The 16,237-nt window shown below is 54.6% G+C and overlaps 5 protein-coding genes across 5 annotated transcripts; 2 read left to right on the top strand and 3 right to left on the bottom strand.

The window, feature by feature from the left end:
- Nucleotides 1–8: 8 nt before the first annotated feature.
- PUNSTDRAFT_26888 (uncharacterized protein) lies at nucleotides 9–296 on the bottom strand (the record flags this gene model as incomplete). The annotated part of the gene is made up of 1 exon (XM_007388544.1): nucleotides 9–296. A coding segment is annotated over one exon (288 nt), but the record flags the coding sequence as incomplete, so codon positions are not given.
- Nucleotides 297–2,252: 1,956 nt separating this feature from the next.
- PUNSTDRAFT_138863 (uncharacterized protein) lies at nucleotides 2,253–2,828 on the top strand (the record flags this gene model as incomplete). The annotated part of the gene is made up of 3 exons (XM_007388543.1): nucleotides 2,253–2,271; nucleotides 2,341–2,538; nucleotides 2,602–2,828. The coding sequence occupies 3 exons, from the start codon at nucleotides 2,253–2,255 to the stop codon at nucleotides 2,826–2,828; spliced, it is 444 nt and encodes a 147-aa protein (XP_007388605.1).
- Nucleotides 2,829–3,221: 393 nt separating this feature from the next.
- PUNSTDRAFT_55722 (uncharacterized protein) lies at nucleotides 3,222–6,260 on the bottom strand. The gene is made up of 3 exons (XM_007388542.1): nucleotides 4,993–6,260; nucleotides 3,546–4,913; nucleotides 3,222–3,480 (listed from the first exon to the last, which is right to left on the bottom strand). Exons 1-3 carry the CDS (start codon nucleotides 5,798–5,800, stop codon nucleotides 3,440–3,442), a joined length of 2,217 nt encoding a protein of 738 aa, XP_007388604.1. The 5' UTR covers nucleotides 5,801–6,260; the 3' UTR covers nucleotides 3,222–3,439.
- Nucleotides 6,261–7,419: 1,159 nt separating this feature from the next.
- Nucleotides 7,420–9,570, bottom strand: PUNSTDRAFT_128456 (uncharacterized protein; the record flags this gene model as incomplete). The annotated part of the gene is made up of 15 exons (XM_007388541.1): nucleotides 7,420–7,527; nucleotides 7,581–7,631; nucleotides 7,694–7,834; nucleotides 7,901–8,004; nucleotides 8,039–8,100; nucleotides 8,123–8,216; nucleotides 8,284–8,334; nucleotides 8,563–8,573; nucleotides 8,625–8,686; nucleotides 8,755–8,805; nucleotides 8,857–9,003; nucleotides 9,058–9,139; nucleotides 9,202–9,373; nucleotides 9,429–9,479; nucleotides 9,531–9,570. 15 exons carry the CDS (start codon nucleotides 9,568–9,570, stop codon nucleotides 7,420–7,422), a joined length of 1,227 nt encoding a protein of 408 aa, XP_007388603.1.
- Nucleotides 9,571–10,184: 614 nt separating this feature from the next.
- PUNSTDRAFT_76726 (APC amino acid permease) lies at nucleotides 10,185–12,401 on the top strand (the record flags this gene model as incomplete). Its single annotated transcript, XM_007388540.1, has 13 exons — nucleotides 10,185–10,327; nucleotides 10,377–10,431; nucleotides 10,494–10,641; nucleotides 10,707–10,830; nucleotides 10,893–10,994; nucleotides 11,045–11,136; nucleotides 11,198–11,260; nucleotides 11,312–11,419; nucleotides 11,470–11,552; nucleotides 11,604–11,668; nucleotides 11,720–11,741; nucleotides 11,792–12,082; nucleotides 12,135–12,401. 13 exons carry the CDS (start codon nucleotides 10,185–10,187, stop codon nucleotides 12,399–12,401), a joined length of 1,563 nt encoding a protein of 520 aa, XP_007388602.1.
- Between the last annotated feature and the right edge of the window lie 3,836 nt (nucleotides 12,402–16,237).

Raw genomic sequence — 16,237 nt, 5'->3', positions numbered from 1 at the left:
TCCCATTTGATGGCTTCATCGAGATCAGATATCTGCCGTGTCTCGTTGAAGCGGAGCATCAGTGAATGCGCCAGATTACGAGCGGGAATGAATCGCTGATGGTGGGTAGTTGGAATTGAATCGATGGCAGAACGCCCGAGTTGAATAGATTCTTCGAGATGACTTATCTCTCCGGTCCAGTTGTACTGCAAACCCAATCCGCGCGCCAAGTGTTCCAAGTACATCCAATAGTCTGCTCGGTTGGGAGGGCATAGTCGCAAAACTTCCCGGTTCAGAGTGACTGATCTTTCGAGGTCGCGCCCATCGGATGAAGCGAGCTGATGGCGAAGGCCGAGAAGACCTGCTACCACACGGAGGGAATCAACGCGCCCCGGTCCAGCACCGGAGACTTCTTTGAGAGTGTTCAGTCCAAGTTCAATCGCTTTGTTGAGCTCATTGATAGCGCCAGAGCGCGCAGCCTTCGCATATAGCGCCCAGAGCATCCAAGTTACTGTCTTGCATCGATCAATGTGCATCTTTGGACATAAGTGCACGGCCTGCGCGACAACATTAAGGCCTTCATCCAAATCTTTTGGTCTTCCGAAAAATTGGTATCGGTAGAGTAGATACGCCCCTAGGAATCGCAGGTGTCGATGTTGATCGTAACAATGAGATGGAGGCAGGTCAACCAAGGCCTGTCGCTGGATGTCGACTGCTTCGTTGATCAAAGTATGAGGCCCGTTAATTTTGGATAACCTCCCCAGAATCCATGCCAGATTAAGGCGAATAGTTGCTGCCAAGTGGGTTCCCGTTGCGCAGAGTGAGATGGCTTCTCTGCAGAGCGACTCTGCAACGATCCTATCTTCTTTCCGGGAAACGTGGTCTGCATTGCTATCCAAGATGTTGGCGAATAGCCCCAGTACTGTAGGGCAACGTATCCCAGCTGTGCGGCACATAGACAGGGCTTCTTGCCCATATCTTACCGCAAGCTCCAGATCGCATTGCTCGTAATTGTGCTGATAGCGATCCACGTATATATCAGCCAGCCCAATGAGAACGTGATGTAGCTTCGGACGGGTATCGAGCGGGATGCGCGGCTCCGGATTTGGGACCAAAGAACTGGAGGGAATTGGTTCCTTCGTCTCCGATAGGAGCGCCTCGTATTGCTCGATGCACTGCTGTGCGGCGTCGAGATCGCTATTCTGGCAGAATTTCTGGTGAAGCTGGAATGCTAGATCGCAGCGCTCATTCGTATCAGATGGCACGGCTGCTGCAAGGTGTAGTTGAATAACATTCAAAGCAACAGAGAAAAACAGACTTACTTGCGCACTCGCAGATCTCCTGGCCGCAATAGATGTTGCTATCGTCTTGTCTATGAATGGATGCGTCTGCTGTGACTACTTCTGCGTGTGGTTAAGGAACGAGTGAATATGAACGCCAGTCGAGTATACCACGGCAGGAAAAAGGGGATAGACATACCAGTTGTCGTGACCGCCTCGCCTGTATCTTGCATGTCTGTTTGCCTTGCTCATTGTATCGGCAGATCCGCTTATATAGACGTTTCTACCGCGAGGCGCGATAAACATGGGACCGCGCTGTCAGAAAAATAGATCCAAACAGAATTCCCAGATGTCTGACGGTTGACGATGCGTAAAGCTGATCGCACTTGAGCGTCTTGTCCACCTTGGAGGAATCATGGAGCACTCCACGGAGCCCCATATTTTAGACTGTCCACACCGCGCCGCAGGCCAACAGAATGTGGTGATTGAACTATGTCGGACAAAACACCCATCATACACCGCTGTGCTTTCGGTAATTCAAACGCATGCATAGACTGCTCGAGCGCCGATCAGCTGAGAGATAGCAAAAAGGAATAAGGCAAGCGATATTTGGATTACCCGGTGAGGCGACCGGAATACCCGATCAGACCGAGCTGTTCACCGCGGTGCGATAGATATGAACACTCCTTGATTGCGACGGTGGCACGGTGCGATGCATGCAGTACTACCGCATACTGAGATAGATGCAGAAGCACGCGCGCTCGATGAAGGAGCTCCGCCTGATCGTGCCCTTGAACCGCAATGAATGCTGGGCGCGTCCGCCGATACCTCAGCATCACCTTGGGCAGCGACGTCGCTGATGAGCCGTGGTGCTCGCGCTCAACGCGCAGATTCATGAATCCAGTTTGTACGAAAACTGATCTGGTTTGGGCGAGATGGGATGAGCATGAACGCGTAGCCTGAGTCAAGGGCGCTGCCAAATCAGGGGGTCCCATGGGCCACGGGCGAGCTGGTAAGTGTTACAGGTTCCTCGTCTAATGATAAAACGTCTGAAATCGTGCTTCGGCGGGGCGCCCGTCAGTATTTTTCAACATTGCGTTGCTGACGGCGTCCGCGGCAGAAACGGCGGAAATCCCGGAGATGAGACTGCCAAGCATCAGGATGAAGAAGATCATGGCGCTCAAGGCCACAAGAGGATCAAACATCAAGTCGAAGTGCGCAGGAGATGGAGAAGATGCACTTTGTCGCGGATATGCAACACTCGGTGCCGGACGAGCAGGTCACGGGCTCGAGGTCGCCTATAAATGCCCTATGCGCACACCATACTGACCCGCGCCGACAGGTATCCCTGACAACAACACGCAGATCTCTTACGACGTGCTCAACTCTGCCTCCGCCCGCACTCGCGGCGCCTCCAAAGAGGGCATCCGGGAGCCGATCATGGCCATGTTCGACGACATGAGCTTCGTCTCCCAGGGGACGGTCTTGGGCTTCGGCTTTTCTGACTCTGACCATATCGAGAGAATCAAACATGGAGCGATATCGACGACGCCCATTGGAGAGAGCTAAGCACGAACAATCACAGAGCTCTGACCCGAGAGTTGGGTAGGTGGTAGCGGAATAGCCGGTTGCTGCGCTGCACTTACGCCACTCGTGCAGTCGTTGGGAGTGATGAAGAAGTAGGCGCCCGTTCGGCGATGCGCTGGCGACCTGGCTTGGCTCCGGTTTTCGCGGGTCCAACATAAGCATGCCCACGCCCTTAGAGGAACAGCATAGTAGAGAGAAAGTCCAAGACACAGCAAAAGCTCGGTATCGCAGGTAGACTTAGAAAGTGACGAGCCAGGATTGGTCTCTTCGAGTACGCGTCCGACGCGATTCGCTATCCGCTCAGGGCGAAGGGGTGTGATGAAAAAACATAATCGCGATAGACTCAAAAGTATCAAGAAACGCATGTATATTGGTACATTCTACACAAAAAGCGCGTATATTGCGTGACGAAACAACCAGACAATGAAGCAATGTGCACAGGGCCTCGAGGAGATGTAAGACGTATCCAAGAGTTCTCGGGCCGCCGAAGATGGTGGAGTAATATGAGCAGGGAGGCCAGAGAGAACGCATGCAGGGGAATAAACATAGCGGAAAAAAAAGACGAAAGAAGACAAAGGCTAGACGTTGTGACTCTACGTCGAGTCTGAGATCACAGCGACGCACACCGAAATATCTGTGCACATCCTGGAATCAGCCCTTCGTTCCATCAAAGATCCAGAATAACCGAAGAGCGCTTACCGTCGGCCTTGCCTCCTCTAAACACCTTCCCAGCCTCCCTCGCCCTCTTCGCGAACGGCACCTCGGCACCGAGTCCCACCTCGCCTTTGGCCGTCCTCCTCTCGCTCACCCTCCTCGCGCGCTCACACAACGCCTCGCTCAACATCCCCGCCATCGTCTTCCTCCCAATCACACCTCTCACACTCCCCAACCCACCCTCCTTCTTATTCTGCTCCCCTCCACTCTCGGGCATGAACGCGGCCCTCACCCTCCTCACCTCCTCCATGACCTCCCAATCCCACAGATTATCGCTCAACCCGTCGCTCGCCAACACCAACACGTCGTCCCTTCTCACCCTGACGCTCTCCACCCTCGCGTCCCCCGGTCGATGCGCGGACGCCGGTCCAAGCTGATACGGCGTATTGAACGACGTCCACATCTCGTCCGAGCGCCACACGACCTCCCCGCCGCGCACGAGAAGCCCGACCGAGTCGCCCAGATGCGCGATCCTCAGAAGCGCGCCGGACTCTTCCTCCTCGCCCTGCCGCTCCTCCCGCGGCCGCTCCTCCAGCCTCGGCTCGGCCTGGAGGACATCGGGGTCCGATTCCGGTGACGCCGCAGAAGAGGAGGATGATGATACCGAGGGCGGACACGCGTCGAGCACGGCGACGAGCGCCGTCGCCGAGCCTTGCATGAGCGGCACCGTCTCCCCGCTTCCCGTCGCGCTCGCACACGCCGCCCTCAACGGTCCGCGTTCCATCTCGATCTCGATCGGCCTCCGCGGCGGGTACGGCACGGGCGGGTATTCCGACGCCTTCCTCGCCGTTTCCTCCCGTCCTCCTTGGGCTGCGGCGGGTGAAGCGTAAACCGCCGCCTTCTCCTTCGGCACGACGTGCGCCTTCAGCGCGCTCTCGTACGCGCGCTCGAGGATCATGAGCACGTCCAAGCCCTCCTGCAGCTCGTCCACGTCCGGATCTTCTTCCTCTACCGCCGCTCTCTCGCCTTCTTCGTCCGCCCGCACTTCCTCCGCCTCGTCGTCTAACGCCTCCTGCTCGCATATATGCGTGTTCGCGCCCCAATGCTCGAACAGGTAAGGCGTCGTCGGAGCCGATGCCGATGTCGCTTGATCTTGCCGGATGTCGAAGATCCGCCGAGGCGTGGGGTTGAAGAACGACGAGGGCGCGCGAGGCGGCGGCGGTCGTTGTCGGTGCGGTATCGCGATCGGCGAGCTTGGAGAGATCGCCGAGGACGGGCCAGATGCGAAACGTGTCTTCTTCCCAGTCGACGACGACGACGTATAAGACGCAGCGTCGACCTCGGCCGAGCAGTAATGCATCAGTCTCCTTGCGAATAGCGCGCTCGCGCTCGGCTCGCCCCTGCTAATCGCATCTGGAGGAAATCGCGCATATATTCAGCATTTTTTTTTTCCGAAGTTGGTCGTAGAGAGGGGCCGATTTTTTTCACGTACCTTTTGCCATTAAGCGAGACCACCCGCCGACACCGTCCGCGACGCCCATCGCGTCGTCCCTCACGAAATACGCGTCCTCGCCCACCTGCACCGCTAGCCCGAGTTCGTCCGAATCGCCCGTCTTGCCCCCGGTGCGCCCGGCTTTACGGATCCGCGACCGTTTCGGGATACCGTACGCGCCGACGTCGAGGCGATAGCGCGTTCTGGGCGTCCGCCGCGTCCGCGCGCCGGGGTGGGCTTCGGCGGAAGACTCGGCGTCGGCGTCTTGTGCGCCGACGGGCTCGCGGGCGCCCGCGGAGCCGGCCGTGGATCCGTACGCTGAGAAAGGGGCCGGGTACGTCGCGTTCGCGTTGGCGGAACCGCTGGATTGTGTGTGGGGTGCGGTGAGGGCGAGAGAGGGGTGCGCGTTGGCGTTGGCGTGGGTGTGGTGAGTTTGATTGTGGTGAGAGGACGAGTTAGAGTTGTGTTGTGTTGCATAGGTCGCTGGGAGCTCGGATTTGGGCCCGCCTTCGCTAGGTAGACGGGCGCTGCCGCGCGGGGTTGTGCCCGGCGGCGGGGGCGAGTCGAAGAAGGCGAGGGGGGAGGGGGAAGGTTGGCCCGGGGCGGAGGTGTAGAGGGTGCGCGAAGACGGCGGCGAGGACGGCGCTGAGGATGCATGGCTTGATGTTGAGGAGGAGGCGGAGGAGAGTGAGAGCGAGGAAAGAGAGGCGAGTGTTGAGGTAGCGGAGTTGGAGCGGACGCGGGTGCGCGGGAGCACTGTGTAGAGCCGCTTGTGTATCGTTTTCATCGTCGATCCCGGTGCGCTCATCGTGTTGATGATTTCGGGGGAAGAGATAGGTCGACGGAGGCGGGGAAAGAGGAAGAGATCAAGGGCCCGGGTTTGCGATGCGCGTGGCGGTGACGCAAGGGGAAGGATCAAAGGGCCTCGAGTCAGCCCGGTGTCGCCGTCGTCGTCCTCGAGTCTATATCCCAGACGGTGTTAAGTGCAGAGAAAAGGAAAGTCGTCGGCTCGTCGTTGATCGGGTAGATGAACGTTGAAAGTCGGGAGACGTATCCCCGGATGAGTCGGTCGACCAGACACTTTTATTGGCCCGCTATATCTGCGATGCCCCCGCGATTTCCTTTGGAGGAAAGTGGATTGTTGCGCTCTATGGCCGCTTCGTTCTGGTTTGTAGAGCTGCTACCCCGCAACGAGTCGAAAGGTTAATGTACAATAACGCGGGGAAAGGAGCCTTGGCAGAAGAGAATCAGGTGCTGAACGAGGTGGACGGAGGGGCGTCGACCCGCGACAGCGGGCAGAAACGGCACTGCTCCGATTGGTCGACAAAAGCACTGCCACCGGGTGACTCCGAATCCTTCCGCCGTTTCTTCGTCGCCAACGTCGCTAGCGCTGTCCTGTCCTAGCTCGTCGACGATCACCCTGAAGATCTTGCAAGACGACCAAAAGTGGATCTCTTTATCTATACAGCAGCCAACGAGACAAATCCTCCGCGCAACACAATACCAGATACTATCACATGTAGTGTGGGATATTGGATATCCTGAGCCTCGTCATCGTCTTTCCATCTCAAACCGATCCTCCTGGCGTCCTGTTATACCGACCGGACTATGGTTACGGCCATGGCTCCCTCTCGGCTTGACATCTTCTAGAATAAACGCAAACATCGAAGAGTCGTTCACGGCAGGGTCATGGCTCCCCGAAGTTAACCGAACAACATACGATTCGTCGTTTGGCAAAACCGCTCCCATGTCCCAATACTCGGTTCCACCATCTACACGTTGAAGCAAAGCGCCTACTTGCATATTGCACCTGATTCGTAGCCAACTGGTCTTGACTTAATGCCAGGCAGGGTCGTCTGCGATCTGCTGCACGCGATCCCCTTTCATGTTCTAACACGGCATCTATACCCCCAATTATGTCTGGGGTTGCCCCGGTCCTGCAAACTCGTCCCGGTCCTCCTTGCCGACCTATCTGATACGCCGGAACGCATGTTCTTTGTGTGCTCCCACTTCAGAATCACGCTGCTACTAGAGTACTTGAAGTACTGCAAGCCGCTGGATGATCATTGAGATTTGACTCTCATAGATGTATGCATACTCGCGTCTCGCACATGACTCGCAGCTCAACCGGCCTTGACCAAATGCAACACAGGTCCGTTTAGATCATCTTTCACATATGTCTTTACATGGCGTCACGCTGAACGGGCGGGTTGAATCTACCCCAGATCGAAGTCTGGAGTTGCACCGGTCTTCACAGTGCCCGCCCTCTTGCCAAACGATCTGATATACCGCGAAAGGACCCCGGATTTTTTACAGATTGAAGCCTGGAGCCACCCCGGTCCCAAATACCAACAATCCACGATATCGGAACGCGCCACCAACCTTCATCATGTACACAACAGCGGGTTCCCTCTCGAAGTCAAAATCTCATGCCGCCGGCACTTCGGTCATCACCCACATCGTGAACCCGCCGAAGCGACTCTCGTACCGCTCCTCGCTCTTGGACTCGAGCCCCCACTTGCGGTACATCGCAACCTGGCACCTCCGTTTAGCGTTGCAAGGCTCACACAAAGGCTAGGCACACGCACATTCCGCTCCGTCTCAGCTTCGAGCACAATCGCCTTTCCCGCCGCTTGAGCCTGTGCACCGCCATATCAACGTCTAGTACTCGAGGTCATTGAGTAATACAATTGACCCTAACCTGAACAGCTTTAATCAGTGCGCTCCCGACGCCCTTATTCTGCTTCTCCGGCAACACACCTATTAGCTGCAAATGCCACGACGCCAGCTTCGCGCCCTTCCCCAGCGCGCCCTCGACCTGCTCCTCGTACTTCGGCAAGAACTAGACATTTCACGCCCACAGTCGTCATGATACCCGACAATATAATTGCTCATGATGGACACGCACGTATTCCGTCCACCGCTTCGCCAGCTTGGGTGAAAACTTTTCCCCAGCAGTTCGTTGAACCCCGCCTTGCCCTGGTCCTCGCTTCCCGCACCGGGGCTCAGCCACTGTTGTAACAGGATGTACAACGTCGCCGCCTACCTGTCGAGCAACGCGCGATCTGGCGGGAATCACGCTGAAACTCCGACAACTTCTCCCTCTCCCTCTCCGTAGCTCGCAAATCACAGCTCGCCATTGATCGCGGCCCCCGCGGCCGTCGCGCGCTGGAACGCAAAGTTGAGGGACATGTCGCCACCCAAACAGGTTTTCGTGAACTCGTCTGCGCATCCACAAATCATCAGTGTCATACTTCTGTTGTGACGCACGTTAGAGTACTGTAACTTTACCGTCGGAGAACGCGGCGGCGAGTATGGTGGCAGCACGGTCTACCTCGGCGGCTGTAAAATGACACGTTCATTATCAGTCACGCAGAGAAAGGTAATTCGATGTGGTACGAACGTGTCGGTTTCTGGACCTGGCGAACGTAGGTGAACTTTGACTGACATCGTCTTAAGGTCTCTCCTTACGATCGAGGTACTTAGTTATTGACAGGCGAGACCTCGACATCTTATACTTAATCTTTAGCCCAGCAATTCTACTTCGGGGACAGGAACGATGATATATACCCGCACGCGTGCTATGGACATGCATACAACACCTCATTCAGGGCTCCGAAATCATGACCCACATAGGGAAACCTCCTGCGGCGCTCTCGTATTGCTCGTGGCTCTTGCTCTCGTATTTCCATTGCTTATACATGAGCATCTTATTACGATGGGCTCAGATCGACAGCGAGTTACTCTTGTTGCAGCACTCACATTGCGCTCACTCTCGGTTTCAAGAACAACCGCCTTACCCTCGGCGTGGGCCTGTCAGAGCATCAGCTCATGCTGTCAGCCCCTGTCATATTACGTTCTGACCTTTGGTTCGATTGCTTGCATGAGGGCGGTACCAATTCCCTTGTTCTGAAGCTCTGGTAGGACTCCGAACATTTGGAGGTGCCAAGATGCTACCTTCTTCCCTTCCCCTAGGGCGTGTTCGACTTGTTCCTCGTATTTAGGAAGAAACTGGAGGATTTGACATCAATAGCATAGAATCGCACGCATATACCAATATCGTACGTATTCTGTCCACCACTTGGAGAGCTCGGGTGGGAACTTCTTCCCCAGTAATTCGTTGAATCCTGCTTCACCTTGATCTTCACTATGGGACGAACCAACACGAACATCAGTCAAGAGTTGCATTCGAGGAGGGGATCGCGAGACCTGTCAAGTAAAGCTCTCCCGGGAGGAAACCATGCGGCGACGCCTGCGATATCGACATCGCCGTAGCTCGCGAACCAGAGCTGGCCTCCGATTGCAGTAGCAGCGATCGTAGCCCGCTGGAAATCGAAGTTCAATGTTTGATCTCCTCCAATGCAGGCGTTCACGAAAGCGTCTGTTCTGAGGAAATCAGTACGCCACCCTGTCTATGAACGCGAATCGTTGCTGACCATCCTTGAAAGCCTGTTCCAGAACCGCAGCGGCGCTATCTAACTCAGCCTCTAAACCATCCCTCAGGTATCATTTTCGATTTAATGCGAGCAGTGACGTACTGGTAGGCTTTGTGGCGTGACGGACTCGAATAGCGGACATGGGCTGAAGGTCACTTGTAGAGAGCGACGGCTGTTTGCTCCTTCTTATACGCAACGATGGACACCAGAGCGCTCATTCAGTACCTTCGCGCATGTCAACAGGATTGCGGTGCGAGACATCAGAAGAGCATGATTCAGGTTCTGCCTATCCCGTAGAACGACTCCGCGTGTTCCACGAACATCACGCGTCTGAAGTCCACTCTCGAGCGGGAGTTACCCAACTCGGCGTGTTTTTCGCATGCGTCGAAACGCTGGCTCCTTTGACCCACGAAGGTACATCAAATGTATGGAGATATCGCCTAGGATCATGGAACACTGCAATGGACTTCTCATAGGTGATGCTCTCACATGGAGGAGATTGATTCGAGGAACGTATGATACCGTTCTATACAGAGCGGGCGCAGTGCCGTCGGCGGATCTAGGCTTCCACCTACCTACCTGTAATGGAAGTGACACCCATGTCGTGCGTGAGTGCTTTGGACAGCTTTGAACCTTGTGTAGTGCCATGAGGTACTTCGAATTTCGAACAGGCCCGCGTTTATTCCGGTCGTTAGCGACCTCCCCCCGTTGTTCCACTCAACCTGAGCTATGCAGTCACCTGTGCGTCTCCCAGAGATGAGCGCTGGACTCGATTATCAGTCAAAGGATGCGATGGCTTTGGCCAGTCTCGGCTACAAGCAGGAATTCAGACGGGTCTTCGGCGCTATCGAGATTTTTGGCGTTGTGTTCTCTGCACTGTGCATCGTGCCGGCGCTATCGTGCGTGATCCCCTCTCCGCGTTGAACAACGCTACAACGACGCCCACAGGACTGTACTCGTCTATGCTCTCCCTAACGGCGGTCCTGTGGCTATGGTTTGGGGAGTAAGCGCTTCTTATACCATTGCGTATACGAAATGGAGCTGACCTACGCATCCTTCTCGCAGTGGACCGTCGTCACTCCATTCACGGTCTGTGTCGCTCTTGCTCTTGCCGATCTCGCATCTTCTGCGCCTACGTCGGGCGGTCTGTATTATTGGACTCACCGTTTCGCAAGCCCGCGATGGAAGAACATCCTGGCATGGATCGTCGGATGTACGTCGAGCACCCTATCGAGCTCGGCGGGTTGTCAAGCGATAGATTACTCATCTATTGATTAGACACGAACACCCTGGCGTACATAACTGGAATCTCGGCTGCGAACTGGGGGATTGCGCTCATGATCGCCGCAGCAGGCGCGATAGGCACCGACGGCTCATGGACCCCGACTACCGCACAAATCTAGTATGGCCTTTTGCTTCATTGGTTCCTCTGGTCCTCTGACGGGTTTCAACTCTGTGATTCAGTGCAATATCAGTTGCGCTTGGTGTATCTCAGGCCATCGCCAGCAGTCTTGCTAGCAATATCATATCGAGGCTTCAATGGCTATACATCGCATTCAACATCGCGTAATTTGCCTCCTCACTCTCTGTTAGCTCAGTAATTGATGCGCCTCTAGTCTGGTGCTGATCATCTTGATCGGACTTCCGATTTCAACCCCGAGCGCATCCATGAACACCGCGAGTTACGTTTTCGGTCATTTCGAGAATTGTCGGTTCAACGACTGGTCGTTTGTCTTGGGATGAGCCGAAGCTAATCACTGCATCCTCAGTGACCGAATGGAAGGACGGTTTTGCATTTGTTCTAAGTTTCCTGGCACCACTGTTTGCCTTCGGTGCGGTCCCCGTCTATACCTCGCTTTGTCATACTCATCAGGATTTCCCAGCCGGTTACGATGCACCCATACATCTGTCTGAGGAAGTCTCGAACGCCAAGGTCGCTGTACCGTGGGCAATCGTTTCCGCCGTAGCTCTAGGGAGTGTGCTCGGCTGGGGTATGATGAAGTCAACATGTCCCAAGTCTCGTTCTGAATGCTGTATGCAGCCTTGAACGTCGTGATCGCCTTCTGCATGGGTCCAGACCTGGTAGCTATCCTTTCGGATCCTGTTGGCCAACCGATGGCCGTGGTAAGATGGTGCTCACCTACTAAGGGATTACCGCTAACGGAGATAAATCAGATCCTACTGAACAGCTTCGGTAAAACAGGAATGCTGGCCATCTGGTCTCTTTTCGTTATCACGTAGTACGTTGTTTCCATGTTTCCGTCTTTCTCTGCTAACTTTCCTTTCGGTAGCTGGATGGCAATTACGAGCTTGGTGAATCCAGTCACAGCAATCAAACAACTTCGATTAACAGCTTCGCATAGATGGTATCCGGATCACGACAGGTTTACGCGTTCTCCCGCGACGGGGCGTTGCCTTTCTCGAGCGTGCTATACCGCATCAACTCGTTGACAGGGACGCCAGTCAACTGCGTGTGGTTCACGGCTATTTTGTCGCTGCTGCCTTCATTACTCGCTTTTGCCGGCACTGCGGCCATCTCCGCGGTATTCACGATGGTGATCATAGGCCTTTACATCACTTATGCCATACCTATCTGCTCGCGATTTCTGTCGAACAACGACTTTGTACCTGGTCCCTTCTCGCTTGGGCGAATGGTGAGCTTTCAGTATCGTGTACCATGCGTTTCACTAATCCGGCGAGAATCAGAGCGCTCCCGTCGCATTTTTGGCCGTATCGTGGATGGTATTCGCCATAATCATCCTGCTCTTCCCGGCGTCTCCAGCTCCCACCCCGGAAGGCATGAACTATGCCATCGTCGTCATGGGAGGTGTCATCGCTCTTGCCATCGCTTACTTCTACTTCCCGTTAGTTGGTGGAAGACTCTGGTTTACGGGTCCGCGAAGGACAGTGGGGGATGAGTGTGCGGGAGCGAAGGACGGCAGTATGCACGATACCGGAGAGGGAGAGAAATGACCTCGATGTAAGACGTCTGCCCACTACGTATCAGCGTTTCACCACTGTACTGGACTACAAACCCGTTTTGCGTTGCACGGTTGTCGTTTTAGTCGGTTGTACCTTTCCGTACGGAATTGAAATCCGTGCTCGCCTCTTCTGTCCCGGAATACAGGTAAGGTTCATTAATAAACCAGGTCGTAGGCGAGTCCGGATAAAGCTTCTGGGAAAGTCAACTCAGTATTCGGCCGATATTCCGGTTCATCGTGGTAGTACGCCGTTTCCTGCTACTACCATGATGGTTTTCGCACCGTGTCAGCAGTGTGAAATTAAGTAAAACACACTAAGTTTGCGTATTGATTGGTCGTATTGAGGAATTTTGTTTCTTTGGCCACGAGTATGGCAGACATGCGGAGGAATACCCTCTTTTCTCGTTTCTCGTTACATTACAGAGGAATGAGGTAATGAAAGCCTGTTCCTACCGCTGACTTCTTGCACTGCATCTCTAACGCTCACATAAATCACGATCCAGAATGCAAGTCATCGACGAGGTTCGCTCGGAGAGAAGTAAATACCGGTCTTCGACACGATAGGCAAGTCGTTTCTCTGCGTGTATGTCGCCCGTCATCACGGGACTAGCACTTCCCACAGGCCAGCAATAGCTGTGGAAGTTAGATGCGCGATTGGCTGAAGTTAGTTGCGATGATGGAACCACAGCTGCGTGTCTTTTCCAGGCGGGAAAAGACACGCAGCTGTGGTTCCATCATTCCCGCTGAAGCGGCGTGTCGGCTGTAAAACAGCTCACGGGGGCCGTGGATGCACTGTGTGCGCCAAGCCGTGCGTATTGACGTGCGGTGCGGGAACCGGTTGTTCCGCTATTGGGACCGCGCCGGAAATATACCTACCTACCTACCGCACGCTCGTCGAACATGGCGGTGCTACTGCCACGGTCGTATCGACGATGCTGTGCCACTCCCACAATCTTGCATATCCCACCCCTCGCAGAGATAACATCATTAGACTCCACGATACATACACTACACCGAGCAATTCAGTCACGCGAATTCCATTGTGCGTGTGTAGTCATTTTATCCGCAAGCCCGACGCATGCTATGGTTTCTGATGTTGTTCGATGTAGTGCCACACTTCGCGATGAGAACGTCTACGCACTATGTCAGTTGTGAGGGTTCAACGAGTCCGCAGTGTTACCTCATGCAATAGTGTACACAGCTTCCCAATCTCGGCATACATAATCCGAGAATACATTCACAATCCTGACGGGGGCATAAGTGCAAGATAATGACAGGACAGCTTGCACCCACCCTGGCCCTTTCCACGAGGTGACAGGCTCTATGCGAGTGTCCTCGAGGCACAATATGGATTGTCACCGATAGCTCAGGCAATGACGAGATAACGCGGAAGGGCCGTTCTGTGTGTTGGAGTCTTGTCGGCAGGGAGTAGCAGTCTCGTGACGTCGTCAAATTCTGTGCTGGGATTCGACCTTACAGCGCGAACAGCGCGTTTACTCTTGTGCGAGCGATGTGCCTTATTCCAACACCCGTTAGCGCATTAAGCAAAGGCTTCTCGCTACATGACACACCTGTGTCGGCCCGCATCCGCGCCTGCTCGTTCGGCCCGGCAATGTTCATGGACCAGATTTGCCTCAAGTATCGTGCGCAGCTCCTTGCTACTGCCGTTCTGACCAGCACCCAATCTTCGGCGGACATAAGCGATAGCAGAAACCTCTTTCAAGCCGCGAAAATGAGAACAAACAAGATCTTGCATCATGGGCTCGGCCGAGCGTCACGGTAGCGTGATTGCGCCGAGATGGTCCTGCATAGAGTGTTGCTCTGGAAGGCATGCACTACCACTCGACTGAATGTAGATGCTCACCTGTGACGGGCTGGAAGATTGCTAAGTAACTTGCCTTGTTGTAGTCGCGGTACAAGCGAAGTGATTGTAAACCCGTGTCGCGCGGTTTGACGGCCCGTCAAACCGCGAGTGTCCCTAGACCCGCTGGCTCTTTTTCCCACGGCATCAGTCCCGGTAGATACATTTTTGTCGCTACGGTCATTAGTATGTTAGTAGAAACATCGGGTCTTATAAGAGATCGACGAGAGAGGTTAAGCGACAGGTCGACAGTCAGGCCAGGTCGCACATGACGAGATGAAAAGGCCCGACCATCCTCCAGCGTGATTCCCCCGTATGTCGCCGCCGCTCCCTGACGCTATCCTCGGGCCATCGTGCGCGGTGTTATGTGAGAAAGTTGGCGTTTGCAACCCATTCGGGCAGAGCGCGACCGAGACTAAGTTGTGATGACGCCGGGAAGGAGAACTTTGGGGTGAAGGTAATGTTGGCGACAAAGATGTTGGAGGTGGTGCCAAGGTTGAGCAAACTTTGGATCCGGGCGCGGGAGCAGGCTGCGCGGGATCATGAAGTGCGCAAGTTTACGGTTTCCGCCCGCTATCTTCTCAGTCGCTGTAGATCATCAGTGATGGGGCTCAGTAACAGAAACGGTTGGCTTACCTTATGGAGTTCAAAGCGACCTCCCCGCTCGAGCACGGAAGACGCTACACGCAAGTCTCGGCAGGGTATCGATGATGTATCTCATGCAATGAATCCGGAGGCCCTCGAGATAACACAAAGAAGTCGCTTCAGGGTGGAGGACTGAGGAAAACGGTATATGCAGGTTTGCGAGGAGCAACGAAGAAGAAAAGTCCGTGCGGATCATCGGCACCGGTCATCTTTTGCGCCACCCCGACCGCCTGTGCACGAACGCACGCACAGGCTGCATGACACAAATCTACTGACAGCCTCGACAAAACCTTTATCTCCGTACCTGGCGCTCAGTACGTGTAATCGGTACGTCGATGTCGCTGGCAATCCGGCGGGCTCAATAGTTCTCAGGCCAGTCAACCGTAAGTATGGGGTGACATGGAGTTGGTTTCCTGACGGGTCTGAGTCCACCGATCGGGAGTCCCTCCACCTTTCTAGTGGAGCGTCGGTCACTTCTTGCCATTCGTATAAGTGCGACAGACGCTAACTAGTAATTCTGTAGTTAAAGAGGAAAATGCGTTGTACGCTACGCGATCCCTAAATCGTAACTTACCTACCTAAATTCCCAGGGCTCACGCGGACTTCCGCTGGCGCGAGGTGCGTCACAGTACGTCCCGCGATCTGACGTCTTACTCAAATCCCACTATCTGACTTCCCCCCCTTTCTATGGTGCAAGCCATGTGCAATATGTCCTATCGAAGGACTCCGTTTCCAACTGCATCCGTCTGTGCATTCTTCGTGTCGCACTCGACTGGACCATTGCCTCGAGGGACCGAGTAATTATCTCGGTACACGTATCGAAGGTTGGCGGCTGGCTCCGGTCACTGAGGACTTCTATTACTCGGCGATTGTCATCAACCACATATAACCTTTCCGGATCCGATGACCCAGGTAGTCGTATACCGCCGATGAATTTCCCTGCAAATGACTGCATGGAGATATTTTCCTTTGTGCTGAGATAAGAAGCCTTTGATTCTATAGCATGAGAAGATAGAGAACAAGACAAGACAGCTATGCTGGATCATGAACTGAGGTGAATTTGCATTCTCGCACCTTTCTTCACTGCCATCGAAGAGTTCCATCCTGTTACAAACGATCGAGAGAGCTTCTGCGCGTGACAATTCCATGATGGAAGATGCAGGTCTACGTGAACACACACGATTTCTCCGGGTTATCCGAAGGCATAGAGCGTATCACGCCGTCGTGTTTTTTTATGAACGTTTTGTCTCACTGCGCCAGGATACCTACCAAGCTGCTGTAGCCGCTCCCCCCCCCCCCCGGTGCGAGGTCCGTAGCCAAGC

The sequence above is a fragment of the Punctularia strigosozonata genome (genome assembly GCF_000264995.1).
Source record: "Punctularia strigosozonata HHB-11173 SS5 unplaced genomic scaffold PUNSTscaffold_19, whole genome shotgun sequence".
In the NCBI taxonomy this organism is placed as follows: Eukaryota; Fungi; Basidiomycota; class Agaricomycetes; order Corticiales; family Punctulariaceae; genus Punctularia; species Punctularia strigosozonata.
Note: the sequence above shows the minus strand (reverse complement) of the source record. Positions and strands in the feature narration are given on the sequence as shown.

What these genes read in the sequence shown, in the direction of transcription:
- PUNSTDRAFT_55722 (XM_007388542.1), bottom strand. Translation starts at nt 5,800, where the DNA reads ATGAGCGCACCGGGATCGACGATGAAAACGATACACAAGCGGCTCTAC. An exon ending in GTCTCGCTTAATGGCAAAAG is followed by an intron (nt 4,914 to 4,992) that starts GTACGTGAAAAA and finishes GATTTCCTCCAG; the next exon opens with ATGCGATTAGCAGGGGCGAG. An exon ending in TAGAGGAGGCAAGGCCGACG is followed by an intron (nt 3,481 to 3,545) that starts GTAAGCGCTCTT and finishes GGATGTGCACAG; the next exon opens with ATATTTCGGTGTGCGTCGCT.